Source organism: Myxine glutinosa, chromosome 13, assembly GCF_964187855.1.
Source record: "Myxine glutinosa chromosome 13, kmMyxGlut1.1, whole genome shotgun sequence".
Lineage (NCBI taxonomy): Eukaryota > Metazoa > Chordata > Myxini > Myxiniformes > Myxinidae > Myxine > Myxine glutinosa.
Genome location: NC_136273.1, coordinates 60,663,303 through 60,683,888, shown reverse-complemented (window position 1 = coordinate 60,683,888; position 20,586 = coordinate 60,663,303). Strand labels below are relative to the sequence as shown.

General features: G+C 49.2%; 1 protein-coding gene across 5 annotated transcripts in view; it reads right to left on the bottom strand.

The window, feature by feature from the left end:
- LOC137438373 (fibronectin type III domain-containing protein 3B) overlaps positions 1-20,586 on the bottom strand; it is a 320,604-nt gene that overhangs the window by 77,620 nt on the left and 222,398 nt on the right. For all 5 annotated transcript variants that reach the window (XM_078767595.1, XM_078767592.1, XM_078767593.1 and 2 more), the window contains one exon: positions 20,390-20,555. In XM_078767595.1, the coding sequence (XP_078623721.1) occupies positions 20,390-20,555 (166 nt within the window). The remainder of the gene's footprint in view (positions 1-20,389; positions 20,556-20,586) is intronic.

Below are 20,586 nucleotides of genomic sequence, written 5' to 3'. Positions count from 1 at the left end.
CACTGGTTAATGACCCTCTCAGACCGCTACATTTTTGATGAACCCACTCAGCGCACATTGTACAATGAATGGAGTTCACTCCGACACCCTTCCTGCACACAGCACATGGCCACTTCCCAGTTCCTTCCACCTCACCACATGCTTTACCTCTTGCCATCACCATCGTCTTTCCTATATTCACCTTCAGACCTTTTGTCTCCATACATTCCTTCCACTTGTTCATCTTTTCCTTCAGTCCATCCATACTTTCCGCAATCAACACCAGATCATCTGCATACAACAACTCCCACGGTAAACCCTCCTTTACGTTCTGAGCCAGCACCTCCATCACAGCTACAAATAGTAGTGGACTTAGTACTGACCCCTGATGCACTCCCACCTTCACCTCAAACTCACCACTGTTCCCGTCCTTCGTCCTTACAGCTGTGCGCGCTCTTTTGTACATTGCCATCACTACTCTGATAAACCATTCCTTCACTTCTAACTTCCTCAATGCCCATGTCAATATTTCGTGTGGAACCCTATCGAATGCTTCCTCCAGATCAACAAACCCAAGAAACAACTTCTTCCTCTTCTCCATGTACTTCTCCTGCATCTGCCTCACAATAAAGAGCGTGTCTGTCGTTCCTCTTCCTGGCATAAATCCAAACTGCATTTCGTCGATCTTCACCTTCTTCCTTATCCTCCTCTCCACCACCCTTTCCAATACCTTCATTCCATGCTCCAATAACTTTATCGCTCGGTACGAGCCACACTCCAGAGGGTCACCTTTCCCCTTGTATAGAGGGACGAGGGTACTCAGTTCCCAATCCACTGGAATGCGGCCTTCTTTCACCACCAGATTACAGATCTCTGTCATTCTCTTCACACCCCAACTTCCTGCTGCCTTCAACATATCTCCCACAACTCCCGTCGGCCCTCCCGCTTTTCTACTCTTCATTGCTTTTATCGCTTCCTCAACTTCCTTCTCAGTTATCTTCTCTGCCGGTCCTAAAACTGGGTTACTCTCTATGTTGCCATCCCATTCATTCTCTGTATTCAACAGCATTTCCATATGTCTTTTCCATCTTCCTTTAATTCCATCTGGGTCCACAACGATTTGTCCCACTTCATCCTTCAAGCAACTCACCCCCAACACATCACACCTCTCTTTCGCTATCTGCTTTGCAATCCTGAATACCGCTCTCTGACCCTCTTCCGAATCCAAGCGTTCTCCGAACATTTTCCTACATGCCTCCTGTGCCTTTGCTACCTCTTTCTTTGCAGCCTTCTTGGCTGCCTTATAACTTTCATTCTCTGCTTTTTCTGCTCCCGTACCCTTCGCCTTCTGCCACTCCTTGAACTTCTTCCTCTTCTCGTCAATCCTCTTTCCAACTTCATCATCCCACCACCATGTTTCCGAGTACCTCGGTGGTCCTTTTGTCCATCCACATACCTCACCAACGGCTCCCAACAGACTGTCTTTCATTGACATCCAACCACGTTCAAGCTCAACCACATCATCGTCTACCCTACTCAGCCTCAATAATGCCTCGCTTACTGTCACCTCTTTCAACCTCCACACCTTCATTCTCGGTTGGTACTTCACCCGCCGAGCTCTCCTCGCATCTTTCACCCTCATGTCGCAGACAACCAAGTGGTGCTGTGAAACAGCCTCCTTCCCCGGGATCACCTTTGTGTCCCGGAGGTGCCCCCTATCTCGCCTACGCACCATCAGGTAGTCAACGGTTGTCGTCGACCCACCTGACGTGTATGTAACAAGCTTATTATCCTCTTTCTGGAACTGAGTATTACAAATCAACAAATCAGCTCCATCAGCAAACTCCAAAATCCTTTCACCTTCTCCATTTCTCACACCATATCCGTAACCCCCATGAACTCCCTCAAAACCGTCCATACTCCTTCCCACATGTCCATTTAGGTCTCCTCCTACCACAACAACTTCCTCATCTTTCACGTTTTCCATCAGCTTCTCTATCGCACACCAGAACTTGTCCTTCTCTTCATCACTCCGACCAACCTGCGGAGCATATCCCGAGATGACGTTCACCAAAAGCTTTCCAATCATCATTTTCACCATCATCAACCTATCACTCACTCTAGTCACACTCACCACACTGTCTACTAACTCCTCAGAAAACAGGACACCAACACCATTCACGCCCTCCGGGCACCCTTGCCACACAAACTTGTATTTCTGTCCCTGCCTACCCTTCACCATTCTCACACCACTTCCCTTCCATCTCGTCTCTTGCACACAACATATGTCCACTCTTCTTCTGACCAATAACTTCCACCACTTCTCCTGATCTCCCTGTCATTGTCCCTACATTTCATGTCCAAACCTCAGAAACCGATCTCCACTTCGGGCTGTACCCTGCCCATATGTAGTTGTAATTGTCATGATTCTCTTTTTGAGGCAATGTTTTTATGGCCGGATGCCCTTCCTGATGCCAACCCTCTTTGTCGCCTCTTACGACACGCAGGGATACGGTGTACCTATTCTAACCAGGGTACACACCGGGATAAAGCTTTGAATAAAACCAAACGGGTTTAATCCCGAACAAATAAACGGAGAATGAAATCAACAATAACTATATACAATAAAGTAAAATAATCAGATAAAAACTAAGGCGTCAAGTCACAAGCACAGACGGGGCGAGGGACACAAAATGGCGACTTATCTCTGCTCTTTCAGATGACACAAGCTTCCCAAGAGAAACCAGCACCCAAAGCATTTTGATCAAAACCACAATGCTGGTGTCCATGTTGCATTCAGTGCCGTAAGCTTGCTTTGATAGAGCTGATATTTTTGGTGATGCATTTTTGTGAGCTCAATGAACTCAACGAAAACGGAATTATGTACAAAAATAAACAGGTTTATTACCACGGATGCCGATAATACAAAATAAAACGCGCCTGTCTAATCCCTCTAACTGGAGCGCTCCTATTACAGACACACACACATACAGATAGGGAGGATATATGAAAAATAAACGTTGTGCGTTTTATCATGCACTTAGCTCTGATCGTTCGGTGCGTCGTCTGCAATCGCCCAGGCCCCCCGTTCCCGTGTGGGGAGAAGGCCGCAGTCCACTTGGTTCCATGCGCCGCGAGGCCTCACCATGCTCCAGCGGCAAGCCTGAGAACCACGACGTCCTCTCCCTTCACTTCACCACGACGTCCTCTCCCTTCACCTCACCACGACGTCCTCTCCCTTCACCTCACGACGACATCCTCTCCCTTCACTTCACCACGATGTCCTCTCCCTTCACTTCACCACGACGCCCTTGTTATCGGCGGACGGTCCAAATCCGCATGTAGTGTTTCCTTGGACGCTCATGGGTCTCCTCTGGGACTATCCAATGAATGGTGGCCTTGGATTCCTGCTCCACTTTGAGTTGCATGAATAATCATCTTGGCTGGCCCCTTCAGTATGATCAGCACAGAAAAGGCGTCCTCACACTCTTCCGGAGATGTAAGTATTCCGCCCGACACAAAGTCCAAATGAGTCTTGCTGTACTGGCAAAGTTGCACATCCAACGTGGCTTGCAATCGTATGAGTATCGCTTTGCAAAGCCTCGCTCAGCAACACGCTCACTTGGTCCTCCGACCGTTCCTCCTCACGCTCCCCTGTGCACCAACCAGGAAATGCCGAGCAAGCAACATGCCCACCTGGAAACGTCGAGAGCGTCGCATGCACCAACCAGGAAACGCCGAGAGAGAGACAGAGAGAGAGGCACAGAGAGAGGAACAGAGAGAGAGAGACACAGAGAGAGGCACAGAGGAACAGAGAGAGGAACAGAGACACACACACACACACACACAGAGAGAGAGACACACAGAGAGAGAGACATACAGAGAGAGAGAGACACACAGAGAGAGACACAGAGAGAGAGACACAGAGAGAGAGACACACACAGAGAGACACACAGAGAGACACACAGAGAGAGACACACAGAGAGAGACACACAGAGAGAGACACACAGAGAGAGACACACAGAGAGAGACACACAGAGAGAGACACACAGCGAGAGACACACAGCGAGAGACACACAGAGAGCTCGGGATCTCCGAGTATTTCAAATCCCTGCAGCAATTTTCCAACATCTAGTGGAAAGCCTTCCCAGAAGAGTGGAGGCTGTTATAGCAGCAAAGTGGGGACCAACTCCATATTAATGCCCTTGATTTTGGAATGAGATGTTCAATGTTCGGGTGTCCAAATACTTTTGGACATGTAGTGTATTACTCCAGAAGAAATACGGTACAACATAGCATGGACCCAGTAAGGACACGACACAGCACAGACACGGCACAACACAGCACAGACACCGTCCAGAGCCACTTGGACACCACCCAGACACACTCGGATACTGCCAACCAAATGGGTGACGAATGCTTAGTCCCACCATAGCAGGCCTACGGAATACTGAATGGTACAGGATCGTCCTGTTTCAAACTTTCCCGGGACGTCATTTGTGCCTGTGGCCATGCTGTGTCATGTCTCACCATCGTGCCCAGGCCCCACCACCCCCCTCTGCCCCCCCAGGATCAGGGCGCCTCCCAGTCCAGGAGCTCCACCCATTCTAGTCTAGTTTCTACGGATGGTATCCTTCCCCCCCCCCCCCCCCCCCCCAGGACTCTACCAAACCAACTTTTTTAGCTTCCTTTTATGGTCCTATTACACATTTGAGTTAACAAAAAAAAATTCCCGGCATGCTGGCGATATTCAAGATGGCGTCCAAAATGGCCACCAAAATGGGTAAAATCATAGAATATGGTATATAACATCTCAAAAATGTGGCAAATTGGAAAAATAATTATTGGGATTTGGTTCCTGATCATTAGTTACTAGTTTCTGATCATTGGGCTTTGATGCCATTTTTTAAAATCCAAAATGGCGTCCAAAATGGCTGCCAAAATATGCAAAATCATAGAAAATTATATATAACAGCCAAAAACTGTGACAAAATTGTAGATTATTCATTGGAATAATGTGTTTCTCATCAGTAACTAACACCTAGTGATTGAATTTTGTTACAATGCTTAAATTCCAAAATGGCATCCAAAATGGCCACCACAATAGGCAAAATCATAGAAAATTGTATATAACAGCCTGAAACTAAGAATAATATACAGTAAATTAATATTTGGATTCATTGTAATATATGTTCCTGATTATTAGAAACTAATAGGCCTATGTGGTGATTTATGTTTTGTTGCCATCCATAAAATCCAAGATGGCGTTCAAAATGGTTTTAAAAATGGTAACATCATTGTAAATATCAAATGTCAGCTTCAAATAATCATTAATGTAATAATAATAGAGGGACAGAACTATGGAATATTCGTCTTGTAATTCTTATCAAGGATGTTTATTATTGTTATCGTACTTGGAATTGAAGATGGCGGACAATTTGAAAGCCAGAAAACACACACCCACACACCCCCACACACACCCACCCACACAAACACACCCCTATACACACCCCGATGCACTTTGAATATTTACATACACTCAAGTATTAGGTGTACTAATCTTTTTATGTGTAATTTTTTTCTCTTTCCAGGTTAGATTAGTTAGCTTAGCAAGACCGTAGCTAGTCAAGATCAAGATCACAAGTCAAGATGTCAGACAAGCAAGAAATAGTTTAATGTAATTATTGTCAAAAGAAAGTTGTTGAAATGGAAAGAAAACGCAAACGGGAACTTTGTGTCATTCATATGTCTGGAATAAAGCATGGATCGTTCACATATTTTTCAGACTTGACGAATCCAAATGATAGATTGGCACTTCTCAAAAATATACGGGATCGTCGCTTAGCTGAACCACCAGGTTCTTCATATCTAATGACAGATATCTGTCAGGGCATTCCTGATGAGATCCAGGAGAACGAGGGCTGTCACCGAGGATGTTACCAAAGATTTACCCTGAACCTACATAGGTGAACTCCAGCTAGTAAACCATCTAACGATCCTGAAGCTCCTGGACCATCGACCAGCCAAGAAGGAAGGGTAAAGCGCAAGAAAGCATCAGAAAAGATAATTTTTGAACCTGATTGTATTTTCTGCAATACTGAAGGCCGAATCCATGTGAACAAGCGTTACGCCTCGGTCCCCCGTCGGGGAAGTGATGTGAGTTAACAAAGTGGAAGACGCAGAAAACATGCTATGATATGATATTTCACTCACAAGGTTCAGACATGCATGGAGGCGGCCATCTTGGATTTTGACGTGGCGACCCAATTTTCTATAGAATTCTACCTTATGCCTAGATACACCCACACACCAGATTAGAAGTTGGTACTTCGCTTATTTTTCAAGATATTCCGCTCACAAGGTTCAGACATACATGGCGGCGGCCATCTTGGATTTTGACGTGGCGACCCAATTTTCAATAGCGTTCTTCCTTATGCCGAGATACACCCACACACCAAATTAGAAGTTGGTACTTCGCTTATTTTTCAAGATATTCATCTCACAAGGTTCAGACATACATGGCGGCGGCCATCTTGGATTTTGACGTGGCGACCCAATTTTCAATAGCGTTCTTGCTTGTGCCTAGATACACCCACACACCAGATTAGAAGTTGGTACTTCGCTTATTTTTCAAGATATTCATCTCACAAGGTTCAGACATACATGGCGGTGGCCATCTTGAATTTTGACGTGGCGACCCAATTTTCAATAGCGTTCTTCCTTTTGCCGAGATACACCCACACACCAAATTAGAAGTTGGTACTTCGCTTATTTTTCAAGATATTCATCTCACAAGGTTCAGACATACATGGCGGCGGCCATCTTGGATTTTGACGTGGCGACCCAATTTTCAATAGCGTTCTTCCTTATGCCGAGATACACCCACACACCAAATTAGAAGTTGGTACTTCGCTTATTTTTCAAGATATTAATCTCACAAGGTTCAGACATACATGGCGGCGGCCATCTTGGATTTTGACGTGGCGACACAATTTTAAACAGCGTTCTTGCTTGTGCCTAGATACACCCACACACCAGATTAGAAGTTGGTACTTCGCTTATTTTTCAAGATATTTCGCTCACAAGGTTCAGACATATATATGGTGGCGGCCATCTTGGATTTTGACGTGGCGACCCAATTTTCAATAGCGTTCTTCCTTAGGCCGAGATACACCCACACACCAAATTAGAAGTTGCTACTTCGCTTATTTTTCAAGATATTCATCTCACAAGGTTCAGACATACATGGCGGCAGCCATCTTTGATTTTGACGTGGCGACCCAATTTTCAATAGCCTTCTTCCTTATGCCTAGATACACCCACACACCAGATTAGAAGTTGGTACTTCGCTTATTTTTCAAGATATTCAGCTCACAAGGTTCAGACATACATGGCATCAGACATACATGGCGGCGGCCATCTTGGATTTTGACGTGGGTTGCACCCACACACCAAATTCGAATGCGGTCCTTCGCTTACGCACGCACACACGCACGCACGCCCGCACACACGCACGCACGGACGGACGGACGGACAGACGGACGGACGGACACACGGACGGAGGGGAAAACCATAGTCCCCCTTTCGCTCCGCTGTGCGACGGGGGACAAAAAGGCAGGCATCGACACAAAGGAAGGCACCTCTTCATTTGAACGTGATGGATGGCAGAAAGTGCTGCAAATAGCAGAAGAGAACAATCATGAGTGTCTCTTAAGGCGAATCCGAGGATTTGATTTGTTAGCAGCAGAGGCCCAATACCACCCAAAATGCAGAAAGCAGTATACAGCCAATCCTGCACATTGGAGGAGCGGCAAACCGGAGGCTGTTGCTCAACAAGCAGCATTGGAAGCTGCACATGAAGCATGCTTCAATCATGTGGCAAAGTACGTCGACGAGACAATAATCATTGGACGTAAAGTAGTACAGCTGTCTTCGTTGTGTCTCCTCTACATTGCAAAGCTGGATGAGATGCAATTCCCCAATCCGAACTATCGTGCTGACAGACTTAAACGCAAACTAGAAACTCATCCTGTTCTGGGCCCTAAGCTCGCCTTCACCAAAGTAGAACCAGATGACAACACCTGGCCATTTTACCTGGTCTACAGCACTGACATCACACTTGGTGAAGTAATCAGTGAAGCATATCAGTTGGCATCCAAGGATTCAATTAAAGATGTGGCTTTACTGCTTCGTGGTCTCATACTCCGTGCTTTCAATGAGACAAAGGAACTGCCATGGCCTCCTCCACCGAGCCCTCTTGAAGTGAAGGACGACGTAATGCCACCAAACTTGAAAAGATTCCTCAATCTAATCATATCAGGTCAACCTACAAGCTCTTCAGATCGGGCTGAACAGCTCGTGTTCTCCATTGGACAAGACCTTTGTAGGGCTGTATCCAATGGAGAATGGAAGTTACCGAAGCACATGTTGCTCTGTATGACATCACGTCATCTCTACCGTAGTAGGCAGTTGATCACCATCCTCAACAGATTAGGCCACTGCGAGAGTTACCTGTTTTCTCTGGAGTTAGAGACTGCAGTTGCTGAAGCCCTTGAAGAGACTTCATCGATACTGACACCACAAATTGTGAAGGCACCAGATGACGATGTCTTCCATTCTGAATGGGATAACTTCAACCAGCTACTTACTGGCTTACACGGCAGGCCTGCTTTCAATACGGCAACTGGTATCATGCTCCAAGAATCCAAGTCGTCTGCAGAGCCACAAGGACACGCTGATCTCCCAAACAATCTCAAGAAGTAAAGAGCGCACTCTTAAGTTGGATACACCTGCTCCATTGCCGCCTCTTCATATTTCAAAGAGAAAAGGTCCCAATAGGGAGATGCAGAATGCCCAGCAACCAGAGGGAAATGATGCTGCATTTCAGAGAAGTTTGAAAGTGTACTTCATCTGGGTCTTGTGTCGTAAGGCCAGCAGTACTGGCAAGCAACAAGTGCCTGCTTTATGTGGATTTATCTCTGCCACTGGATACCCTCCAAGTATCCAGTGGCAGAGCTTGACATTAATCAGTTACTACTGACCAGGAACCAAATCCTAATGTTTATTTCTCCAATTTGTCACATTTTTGAAATGTTATATACCATATTCCATGATTTTACCCATTTTGGCGGACAGTTTGGACGACATCTTGAATATAGCCAGAGTGCCAGGAATTTTTTTTTGTTAACATCTCAAATGTGTAATAGGACCATAAAAGGAAGCTAAAAAAGTTGGTTTGGTAGAGTCCTGGGGTTGGGGGGGGGGGGGGGGTACATGGATACCCTCCATAGATACTAGACTACAGTGGAGTAGGGGAGATAGAAGGGTTGTGGCGAAGTGAGATCGGTTGCCGGCAGGCCAACACAGGTGTTTTATTCACCTCTTAAATTTCCCATGCACAAGGGCTGATAGCTGGGTAGAGATGGTCTTACAGTTTCGAGCGACCGCCGTTTCTTTTGCTTAATCATCCTCTCTCAATCATGGCAGATGGCCACAACATATATAGCCATCCCTGTTGTTTCACAACAGTGCTCTGTAAAATGTTCCGAGTACCAAAGTGAACATTTTGTCAGCCCGATCCACACTCGGGTATTTCAGGCAACCCTCGAATCTTTCGGCCATTGGCATAGCATGAAACCATATCGGATTAAATTAACCACCAAGGACTACAACTACAAAGGATGCATTGACTGGGCATAGTTGTAGATATTTCAATTTTTTTTCGCCGTTTGAGTTAAATTTTACCACAATGTAACCCATAGACAATTGGGATATGGTGGTTGACTTCCGAGTGTGATGTCATAGCTACATGTGAAGAAGAAGAAAATTTCGACTTTTAATCGCAAAATTACTTTATAAATCGGAAATCGGAAAAAGAAATCATATCTATTTTTCAGGGTATCAAGGGATAGATTAGCGTTGAGGTGGTCTGAGCATTTGGGTTCCCCTTTAACAGTGGGCTGCGAACATTAAGCGTCGTAACGTTCTCCAGATTTTTACCTTCGCAAAAGCGGAAGGTTATGTTTTGATCGCTGTGTATTTATTTGTATGTCTGTGTGTGTGTGTGTGTATGTTATTCGCATAACTCAAAAAGTATTCAACCGAATTGCATGAAATTTGGTGGGATGATTGGTTATTATACGGGACACATTTGATTAGATTTTGGGAGCAATCGGGTCAAAGGTCAAGGTCAAGGTCACGAAAAGGTCAAAATCGTATTTTTGTTGTTCTGTTCCCTACACTCCCATGCCAAGTACAGAACAGTAGCTGCGGCGAAGGTATGCGCTCTACCGAGTGCCCGTTCTAGTTGGTGTATAATTTAATGTCTCGGATCCAAAAAGTTCAAACTTTGATTCATTAGACCAGATTATCCGATTCCATTGTTCAGTCGCCCAATCTTGGTGTTGCATTGTAGATTGCAGTTGGTGTTTCTTATGCAGCCTATGGCTGCTGGTTGCGTCATTTCTGGAAGCATGGCTGCACCGCTAATGCAGCGCCCCTTACCATTAAGCTGGTACTCGTTTTGCCGACCTCAGAACAATGACAGGCTGGGTCAACCCACTTAGTGTTATTTCAACGACACGACAGGGGCTCAAACTCAAGACCGCTAAGATCTCAAATCAGCTACTTTAACTGCTAAGCCAACACCAGGCTTATGCAGATTTCAGTCTTTTCATCTTATTCTGTTATCTTAGCAGTGGTTTCTTTGCTGCAATTCGGCTATGGAGATCTGCTGCAATTAGCCTTCTGCGTACACTACTGGATGAGATGTTAATGTTTAGGCCTGCTCTCATTTCATTTGTGAACTGTTGACTTGATTTTCTTCCAACGTATAAGCTGTGCAACTTCAAGTGCTGGTCTTGCGTTGGGGAGGTTCTTCTGGGTCTCCCTGGATTTTTCTTGTTTTGTACCGAGTCAGTTTCTTTCAGGTGTTGCAAAGTGTACCTGACACCATTGTCGGAGACCTACAGCTTTTCTGTTATTTTCTTCATACTGTGCCCTTCTTCTCGTAGAGTTTGGATCTTCACACGCTGTTCTGTTGAAAGTTGCTCCCTTGGCGCCATTCTTAATCCACTCATAGATGTTCAAACAAGGGAACAAGCTAAGGAAAACTAATTTCACATATTCACTAATTTACAACTTTTATTGTGGTTTTTTGTAATTCACATTAATTTAACTGGTGTTGATTATATCAATACTTTATTAGTATTTATTGTACAAAAATCAATAAATTGTTTCCTGCATATTTTATAAATGGTAAGTGGCTATTCCTTGCACATAATACTAGAACGGCACTGGGTAGAGCGCATACCTCCACCAGGCTGAACAGTTTACGTTTTGTATCCCACTGATAGGCTGGATCAGGATCCGACCTCCAAAATCTAACTGGCTTGTTCTTGTCACCTACCCAACTCATCTACCAAGTTTCGTCCAAATCCGTCCACAACTTTTTGTCCTCAAAAATGAAACGTTCTGGTATTCTGAACCGGATTCAGATCTTCACTAAAATGGAATCGATTCATCCTTGTCATACACCAAACCTGTCCACCAAATTTCATCCGAATCAGTCCATAATTTTTTCAGATATTCTGCTAGCAGGAAAAAAAAAAAAACGGACAGCCAAACAGACAGACGACAGACAGACAGGGGTGAAAACAAAACCTTCACCCACCTTTGGTGGCGGAGATATTACGTATAGAAAAAAAAATAAAGCTTTTTCAATTTCCTAATTTATTTTATCTACTCATCATTCTGTATGCAGCCTGTGACTGCTGGTGGTATAATTCCTGGGAGTGCAGCTGTGCTGCTGATGCAGTGCCCCCTGTTTCCAGTAAGCAGGTACTCATTTTGCTGACCACGGAAGGCTGACAGGCTGAGTCAACCCACCCGATGTTATTTGGCGGCACGACAGAGGCTCAAATGCAAGACCCTAAGATATTAAGCCGGCCATCTTGACCGTGAAGCGGAGACAAAGCTTATTTCATATACGTCAAGGTATTAATTGACTTTCACAGAAGTTTGAATTATTATCTTGCTATGTTGCACACTTCCAACTTCCCACAAATATTTAATGGGAAATATCACCACAAAAGTGAAATAACCCAAACTTTTGCCCACTACAAATAATTATCAGTTTACGTCGTATCAGTTTACATCTTATCGTTTAACGTCGTAGACAAATAGAGGTCATTATTATCAGTTTAAGGCATCGATCAGTTTTACGTCATTGACAAAGAATATATTATGACAATATGGAGAAAATAACCAAAAAATAATTATGAAGAAAAGGCCTGATTAGCCCCACCATAGCACGTCACGCACAAGATGAACCATTTTTTAAAAATCGCTTCCGTGTTTCTTTATTTATTTACTATTGAGCGTCAGTGTGTCTGTCAAAGCCATAACATTTTTTTCCATTTGAGCTTTTGTCATCAAATCTTCTACAAACCTCGATTATGATAATATGGAGAACACAAATTAATAAAATGCAAAACAAAATTCGTCAAGTTTACGTGAGGTATGTTCAGTTATCAAGAAGCTAGCTGTTGACATGTGCTTGCCAAGCTAGCCGTTCCTTATCCACGGTTTAGGATGGAGTGCTTGCTTGAGTGCTCTACAAGAAACTGGTAACTGAACACACCCCATGTGTTTGGGAGGTGTAAGCACAGTACACGGAGAGTGAGAAATGGAGTTATTGGTATGGAGTGCAACTTGGTGTAGAGTAAATAGGGGTCGGGGTTCAGGTTGATCAAACCGGAGGAGACAATCGCCAGAGAGGGACACTGAGGAATCAGGGACATTTTGTGGGAGCAAGGATTCTGTTAAACAGATGATGTCGGTTTATTGGCAGCAGCCTGGATTGAGAGATGTGCCAGCTTGGAGCGGAGACCTCAGATGTTTTGAGGTCCACACAGTTAGGGGCAAGGGAGGAGGAGCTGCTGATAGGCTGAATTAGTATTATTCTTCCTCATTAAATTGCATAATTTGTGATTTATGAAGACTTTAAATATGGAGTATTGGAGTGCTGGAATGTATCTCCGAGATTTTAGTTAATTATTATGGGAAAGAGCTGATCAGTTTAAATCATATTAGTTTAAGTCGTGTTTTTCAGGAATGTAACCCCGGCTTAAACTAATCATCGCCAGTGCAGAATTTCACAAGGGCCTCACCATCGCGCCATTAAGTTTGCACTGCACTGGGAAGCATGAGAAATACTATCGACCAAAGTATCCATTCATTACACTAGAGACAGAGCTGAAAACATAACCTCCGTCCACCGTCGATGGTGGAGGTAACTAGAGCATTCATAGAACACCTTACCCCATGCAGACTTGAGAAAAATAACATGGAAAGGGACTTTTAAACGCATGCTTTTCATTTCGAAGCACGATTTAAATATATTTCTTACGAGCGACCATTTTGTCTAAATATCGATATTCGCCAATGCTGAGTACGAGCGGAAAATTTGATTGGTCGAGATGATTGATGTAGAATGCAGTATTATATTGTCCTGAGAAACTGCGAAACTAGAAATTTTTGAAAGTGCCGACGAGGCGATTTGTGTTCCACGGTGTTGAAGTATATAATTCAATTGAAATAAAATAAAGGTGTGGAGGCTGACAAAAAAATAGCAAAAATTCAGAGTTTTACTGCCGTTGGAGCACCGTCTTTTACACCACCTTATTTAACAAACGTTACATTAGTTATCACCCCTCAGCCCAATGGGTTAAGGGGTATTGTCATCAGGGATGTCGTCAGGGATGTCGTCTGGGTGGGCGGGCGGGCGTCCGTCAACTTTTGGTTTCTGTCAATTTCAAGGAGAACGACTTGTCCGATTAAATCAACTTTTGCAGTGTGTGTTGGGGTTGAGTAGAGGAAGGTTCCTTTCGAAAATGGGTGCGCTGCGATTTTCAATATGGCCACCACGGTAGACATCTTGAAATTGGTTTCCGTCAATTTCGAGCAGAACGGCTTGTCCGATTAAATCCATGTTTGCAGTGTGTGTTGGGGTTGAGTAGAGGAAAGTGCCTTTCGAAAATGGGCGCGCTGCGATTTTCAATATGGGCGCCACGCCACAGCTTCCTTTCACCATGCATGGGCTGAGGGGTTACGCCCACTTTGCGGTGCTATTTATTACCTCTGCCACCAAAGGGGAATAGAGGTTATATTTTCACCCCTGTCTGTTTGTTTGTTTGTGAACAAGATACTCAAAAAGCTGTGGACAGATTCGGACGAAATTTGGCAGATATGTAGAGTATGTGACAAGGACGAAATGATTACATTTTGGTGAAGATCCAGATTCGGATCTGGCTACTAGTATTTTTAAAGTGATTCTTCACCATTGGGAGATAGGGCCAAAAACGATACATAGCCGGATATCTCAAAAAGTTGGAGACGGATTTGGACGGAACTTGGTGGAGAGGTTGTGTGTGTGACAAGGCAGAATCGATTCGATTTTGGTGAAGATCTAAATTTGGATTTGGATATGAGAATTATTTAATTTTTAAGTGATTCTTCAGCATTGAGTTAGAGGGGTAAACCAACATATAGCAGGATATCTCAAAAAGTTATGGATGGATTTGGACGAAACTTGGGGGACAGGTTGTGTGTGTGACAAGGAAGAATCGATTCAATTTTGGTGAAGATCCGGATCCGGCTAGTAGAATTTTTAAAGTTACACGAGCCTCGATCTTGTATACAAAAAAAAGAAGCGATTCTTCACCATTGGGAGATAGGCCCAAAAGCGATATACAGCAGGATATCTCAAAAAGTTGTGGACGGAAGATTTTGATGAAATGTGATTCTGTATTGTGATTTTCTGGTCGACTCTGGGATACAAAATGTAAACTGTTCACCTGGTGGAGGTATGCTCTCTACTGAGTGCCGTTCTAGTTCGTACCTGTTGTTTGTGTCCTTTATGACGTCCCAATAAACAGCAAGTTTCCTGTTTGCAACGATTTTCAATTTTGTTTGACTGCCAGGCAGGCTAAAAAAAAACAACCGTACTCCTTCCTGTGCACATGTGCTCTAGAGACGACATTCCGTACAATTTGCCAAATTCAGAGCCAAAGTACTTCTAACCTGCAGATTCGTGTTCCGCTTCATGTTCTCCAGTGTTCAAAATATATAATTTTATTGAAATGAAGCTGTCCCTCGATCATAGATTGACGTCTGTCCAAACACAGACAAAAGCACAAACAAAGTGAACCAATTGCTTAACACTCGCTTTTCTCTACGCCATGACTTCCTGTTTTAATGGTATTAAAGCGCGGCGTTACGCGCGCTGATTGTGAGCAAGGAGGAAGCGGACAAGCGGTAACTTATAAGCGTCTTTATTTCAGGAGCTCACTGTAACACTGGCGCGCTCCGGGCTGCGCACCCGGTGTATATCATGAGGCCACGCCTACCCCTCGGGCGTGGCCACCGCCCACTTGGTGCGCGGAATGATGTCACCACGCCAGTGGGCTTTTGTGTCCGCCACACGCACCCCCCCCAGAATTCCCGCGCACCTGGAGGGCCAGTTTGCGGGGCAGACGAATGACCCGGCCGAAGCGCCCCCTGGCGATCGGCGGCGTCCGGGGTGCAGGGATGCCAGGTGGGATGCCCCTGGCTGCCCCTGGGATGGGTGCAGGACCGGGGGGCGGCGTGGCGGCGGTGCCGGGGGTCCGCCCGCAGGGGGGCGGCCCCGACGTGGGGGTCGGGCCACTGGCGGTGGATGGTCCACGTCGAGGTGGGCCGGCTTGAGGCGGTCCACCGAAACGCGGTCAGGAGTACCGCCGATGTCCAGGGTGAAGTGCTTCGCCCCGGTCTCCAGCACGCGGAAAGGCCCGTCGTACGGGGGCCGCAGTGGTGTCCGGTGGGCATCGTGGCGGACGAAGACGTACTCCGCCGTGCGAAGCTCCGGGGCGACGTGCGTCGGTGGGTGCCCGTGGCATGCCGTTGGCACCGGGGCGAGCCTCTGGGCGGTCTCTTGCAGAGCGGAGCGCTGCTGTGCCGCGGACCATGGTGCCGTGGAGTCGGGGAGGAACTCGCCCGGCACCCGCAGCGGTTGCCCGAAGACCAACTCCGCCGCGGATGCGCGCAGGTCCTCCTTGGGCGCCGTCCGGAGGCCCAGCAGGACCCAGGGGAGCCTGTCGACCCAGCCGCCGTCGCGGAGGGTGGCCCGGAGCGCGGCCTTCAATGAGCGGTGAAATCGCTCACACAGGCCATTAGCCTGGGGGTGGTAGGCCGTGGTTCGGTGCAGCCGGACCCCGAGCCCCTGCGCGACCGCCCCCCAGAGCTCCGAGGTGAACTGGAGGCCGCGGTCGGACGAGATGTCTGAGGGGGCGCCGAACCGGGCGACCCAGGTGGCGATGAAAGCCTGCGCGACATCGGCCGCCGTTGTCGACGCCAAGGGCACGGCCTCCGGCCACCGGGTGGTGCGGTCCACCATGGTGAGGACGTAGGTGAAACCCCGCGAGGGGGGCAGAGGTCCCACCAGGTCCACGTGGACGTGGTCAAACCGGCGTTCCGGCACCGTGAACGGGGCCAACGGGGCCTGGGTGTGCCGGTGCACCTTGGCGCGCTGGCACGCGAGTCACGTCCTGGCCCAGCCGCGGACGGCCTTCTGGAGGCCATGCCAGACGAACTTGTCGGCGATCAGCCTTTGGGAGGCCCTCGCGCCCGGGTGGGACAGGCCGTGGATGGCGTCAAACACCTGGCGCTGCCAGCCCGCGGGCACGATGGGGCGAGGACGCCCGAGGGAGACGTCGCACAAGAGGGCCGCGCCCGCGCCGTCGAACGGCACCTCGGTGACGCGGAGGCCCGTGACGGCGGTCCGCAAGGCCTGGACGTCGGGGTCAGCGGCCTGGTCCGCTGCCATCCGGGCATAGTCGATGCCGAGGTGGACTGCGTGGGCGACGGCCCGGGAAAGGCAATCCGCCACCGGGTTGTCCTTCCCCGCGACGTGCTGGATGTCCGTCGTGTACTCGGACACGGCCGAGAGGTGACGCTGCTGCCGGGCCGACCACGGCTCGGTGACCTTGCTCATCGCGAAGATCAGCGGCTTGTGGTCGACGAAGGCAGTGAACGCACGGCCCTCGAGCAGATGGCGGAAGTGCCTGACCGCCAAGTGAAGCCCGAGCAACTCGCGGTCGAAGGTACTGTAACGGCGTTCAGGCGGGCGAAGCTGCCAGCTAAAGAACGCCAGCAGTTGCCAAGCTCCACGCACCCATTGCTCGTGCACCGCGCCCACCGCGTAGTCCGAGGCATCGGTGGTGAGGGCGATCGGTGCATCGGGCGCCGGGTGCGCGAGCATGGTGGCGTTAGCCAAGGCGAGCGTCGCGCCCGTGAACGCCGTGTCCATCTGCTCGGTCCAGGTAACGTCGCCTTTGCCCGGCTTACCTCGGAGAGCTTCGTGCAGGGGGCGCAGGAGCTGGGCGATACGGGGCAGGAACCGATGGTAAAAGTTCACCATGCCCAGGAACTCCTGCAGCCCTCTGATCGTGCGGGGGCGCGGAAACCCCTTCACCGCCTCCACCTTGGCCGGCAGGGGGACGGCTCCGTGCCTGGTGACACGGTGCCTCAGAAAATCGATTATGGCGGTGCCGAACCGGCACTTTGCGGGGTTCACAATCAGGCCATGCTGGCCCAGGCGTTCGAAGAGCGTGCGGAGGTGGCGTAGGTGCTCTTCGCGGGACACGCTGGCGACGAGGATATCGTCCAGGTAAAAAAAAAAAAAAAAAAACACCTTTAGAGGCCATTTTTCCCCGCAAGCGGGGGTTGGCCTTTTTCGGGAACTGTGGTTGTTGTTGTTTTTCGGTCCCCTTTTTGAAGCAATGTTTTACGGCCGGATGCCCTTCCTGACGCCAACCCTTTTTGCCGCCTTTAACGACAAGCAGGCCAGGTAGACGTAGACAAAATCCAAGTCGCGCAGGACACTGTCCATCAGTCGCTGGAACGCCTGAGCCACATTCTTCAGACCGAAGGGCATGCGCAGGAACTCGAAGAGTCCGAATGACGTGATGACCGCCGTCTTCGGGACGTCCTCCGGCCTGACGGGGACCTGATGGTAGCCGCGTATGAGGTCCACCTTCGAGAAGAAGGACATGCCTGCCAAACGGGCGGAAAAGTCCTGAATGTGGGGGACGGGGTCGCTGTCGGGAGTCGTGGCGTCATTGAGACGGCGATAGTCCCCGCACGGTCGCCATCCCCCGCCGGGCTTCGGCACGATGTGCAGCGGCGACGCCCAAGCGCTCTCTGAGTGCCGAACGATGCCGAGTCGCTCCAGGGTAGCGAACTCCGCTTTTGCCACCGCCAGCTTCGTCGGCTCGGGCGTAGGGCGTAGACCGGTGGCCCGACGGTGGGGATGTGATGGGCCACCCCGTGCTTGACCGCCCCCGCCGAGAAGGTGGGCCGCGTGAGGGTCGGGAAGCCGGCAAGGAGGCGGGTGAATGCGTCCGCTGCCGGAAGCGTACAGACCAACGTGGCCGGAACCGAACCGTTCGGCAAGCCGCGCGTTGAGCTGCTCGCCGAGCTGGGCAACGCACAAGCGAGCGAGCTGAACGTCTCGGCCTGGACAAGACGTCTGCGCTTGACGTCGACCAGGAGCCCATTAGCGCACAGGAAGTCCGCGCCAAGCAGTGCCATGGGCACGTCGGCGGTGACGAACGTCCATCGGAAAACCTGCCCTCCGAACAGCAGAGAGAGGCAGCGTTTTCCGTACGTACGGATGGGCGTCCCGTTTGCGGCAAGCAGCGCGGGGCCCCCACCCGCGGCGTGCTTGTCTGACGTGCCGGCGGGAACGACACTCACCTGCGCTCCCGTGTCGCACAGGTAACGGCGCCCGGAGAAGGTGTCTGTTATGAACAGCAGGCTGCTCGAACGGCCGGCGCTCATCGCCAGTATTGAGCGCCGGCCCGGGCGTTTCCCGACCTGTTGAAGGAGCATGGCGGATGACACTGCCGAGCTTCGTGGCCGAACTTGGCGTGGAACCAGCACCAGGTGGTGGAGCTTGAGGAGCGCGGCTGGCTCCGCCAGGCCGGTGGAGTTGGCGGGTTTCCCCGCGGTGGCGGTTTTCGCCGCGGCGGTGGGCGGGGCGTGGCGGCGGTCACGAGGTGCGTATCAGCATGCTGCGTATGCTGTATAAGCTGATGCTGTGGATCAGCAGCATCAGCAGCATTAGCAGCATCAGCAGCATTAGCAGCATCAGCCACGAGGGCCGTGACGGCCACGCCGACTCTCGCCCGCGTGTCCGAAGCGGCGAAGTACTTGTCCGCCTCGGCCGCCAATGCTCGGGGTTCCGTTAGCCCGGTCCCGGCCAACGCGAGGCGAACCTGCGCTGGAAGTTGGCGACGGAAAAGCGCCCGGAATAGAGAACCGGGGGCTTCGTCGCCCAACAGTGACAGCATATGGTCCATTCGGACCGACGGGCGCGTGTCACCGAGCTCGGGGAGATCCAGGAGGCGGTCGGCCCGTGCGTCGTCCGTGAGGCCGAACGTGGCTAGGAGTAGCCGCTTGAGTGCCTCGTACTTGTGGCCGTCCGGTGGGTGGCGAAGGACGGACACAACTCGAGCGGCCGTGCCGGGCCCGAGGGAGACGACGACGTGGCAATAGCGCGTCATCGCCGGTGACGCGCTGAAGCTGAAATTGGGCTTCGGCCTGGACGAACCAGACTTCGGCCTGAGCCTCCTAAAATTCGGGAAGTTTGATGAAGTTGGCCATGGCAATGGCGTCGCGTGTGGAAGGATCGCTCCGGCAGATCCAACGTCGAGGGGGTCACCAGTATAGCGCGGCGTTACGCGCGCTGCTTGCGAGCAAGGAGGAAGCGGACAAGCGGTAACTTATAAGCGTCTTTATTTCAGGAGCTCACTGTAACACTGGCGCGCTCTGGGCTGCGCGCCCGGTGTATATCATGAGGCCACGCCTACCCCTCGGGCGTGGCCACCGCCCACTTGGTGCGCGGAATGATGTCACCACGCCAGTGGGCTTTTGTGTCCGCCACAGTATCAGGATAGACATATAAATGGCCAAACTCCTGCCGTTCCACTAACACAGGGCCATTCCTTTCGTCTGGGGAAAAGCTTTTGACTCTACCTAGGATTGTGTCACATCGTAATACTGAACACTACAAACACCCTCGAAAACAACAGATATTTATGTCAAATGACTGCACAATAAAATGAGTCAAGGACTTCATAAAATTAGACATCATTAGTCGATTCTTTTGGCCTGCAATAAAACACGCACAAAAGATTGATGCCTCTTATGAAGATTGACTTTTTAAGATGTGATGTCACAACCAATTATTCTTTGTTTCTTAAATACAAGGAATCAACACAAGCATTGGACTCCTTCATGTTCCGCTTTCAGTGGAGTGATTAAACTTTGACAGATGATGAGAATGGCATAAATAATGAAAACGATAAATTACCTCCTCCTCCATTTCCAGCGTGTAGGTGAGGACGTCACTGTGCGTCGCCTGGGAAGGCCTCACCCAGTGCAGCGTAAGCCAGGAAGGACCAGCTCGGCTCAAACGAGGAGGATCTGGCGTCGGAGGTGTTCCTGCAGTTACAAAACTCACTTCTTCGCTGTAACCACTGTTGTGGGCAGGAGAGGACGAGATGTTGA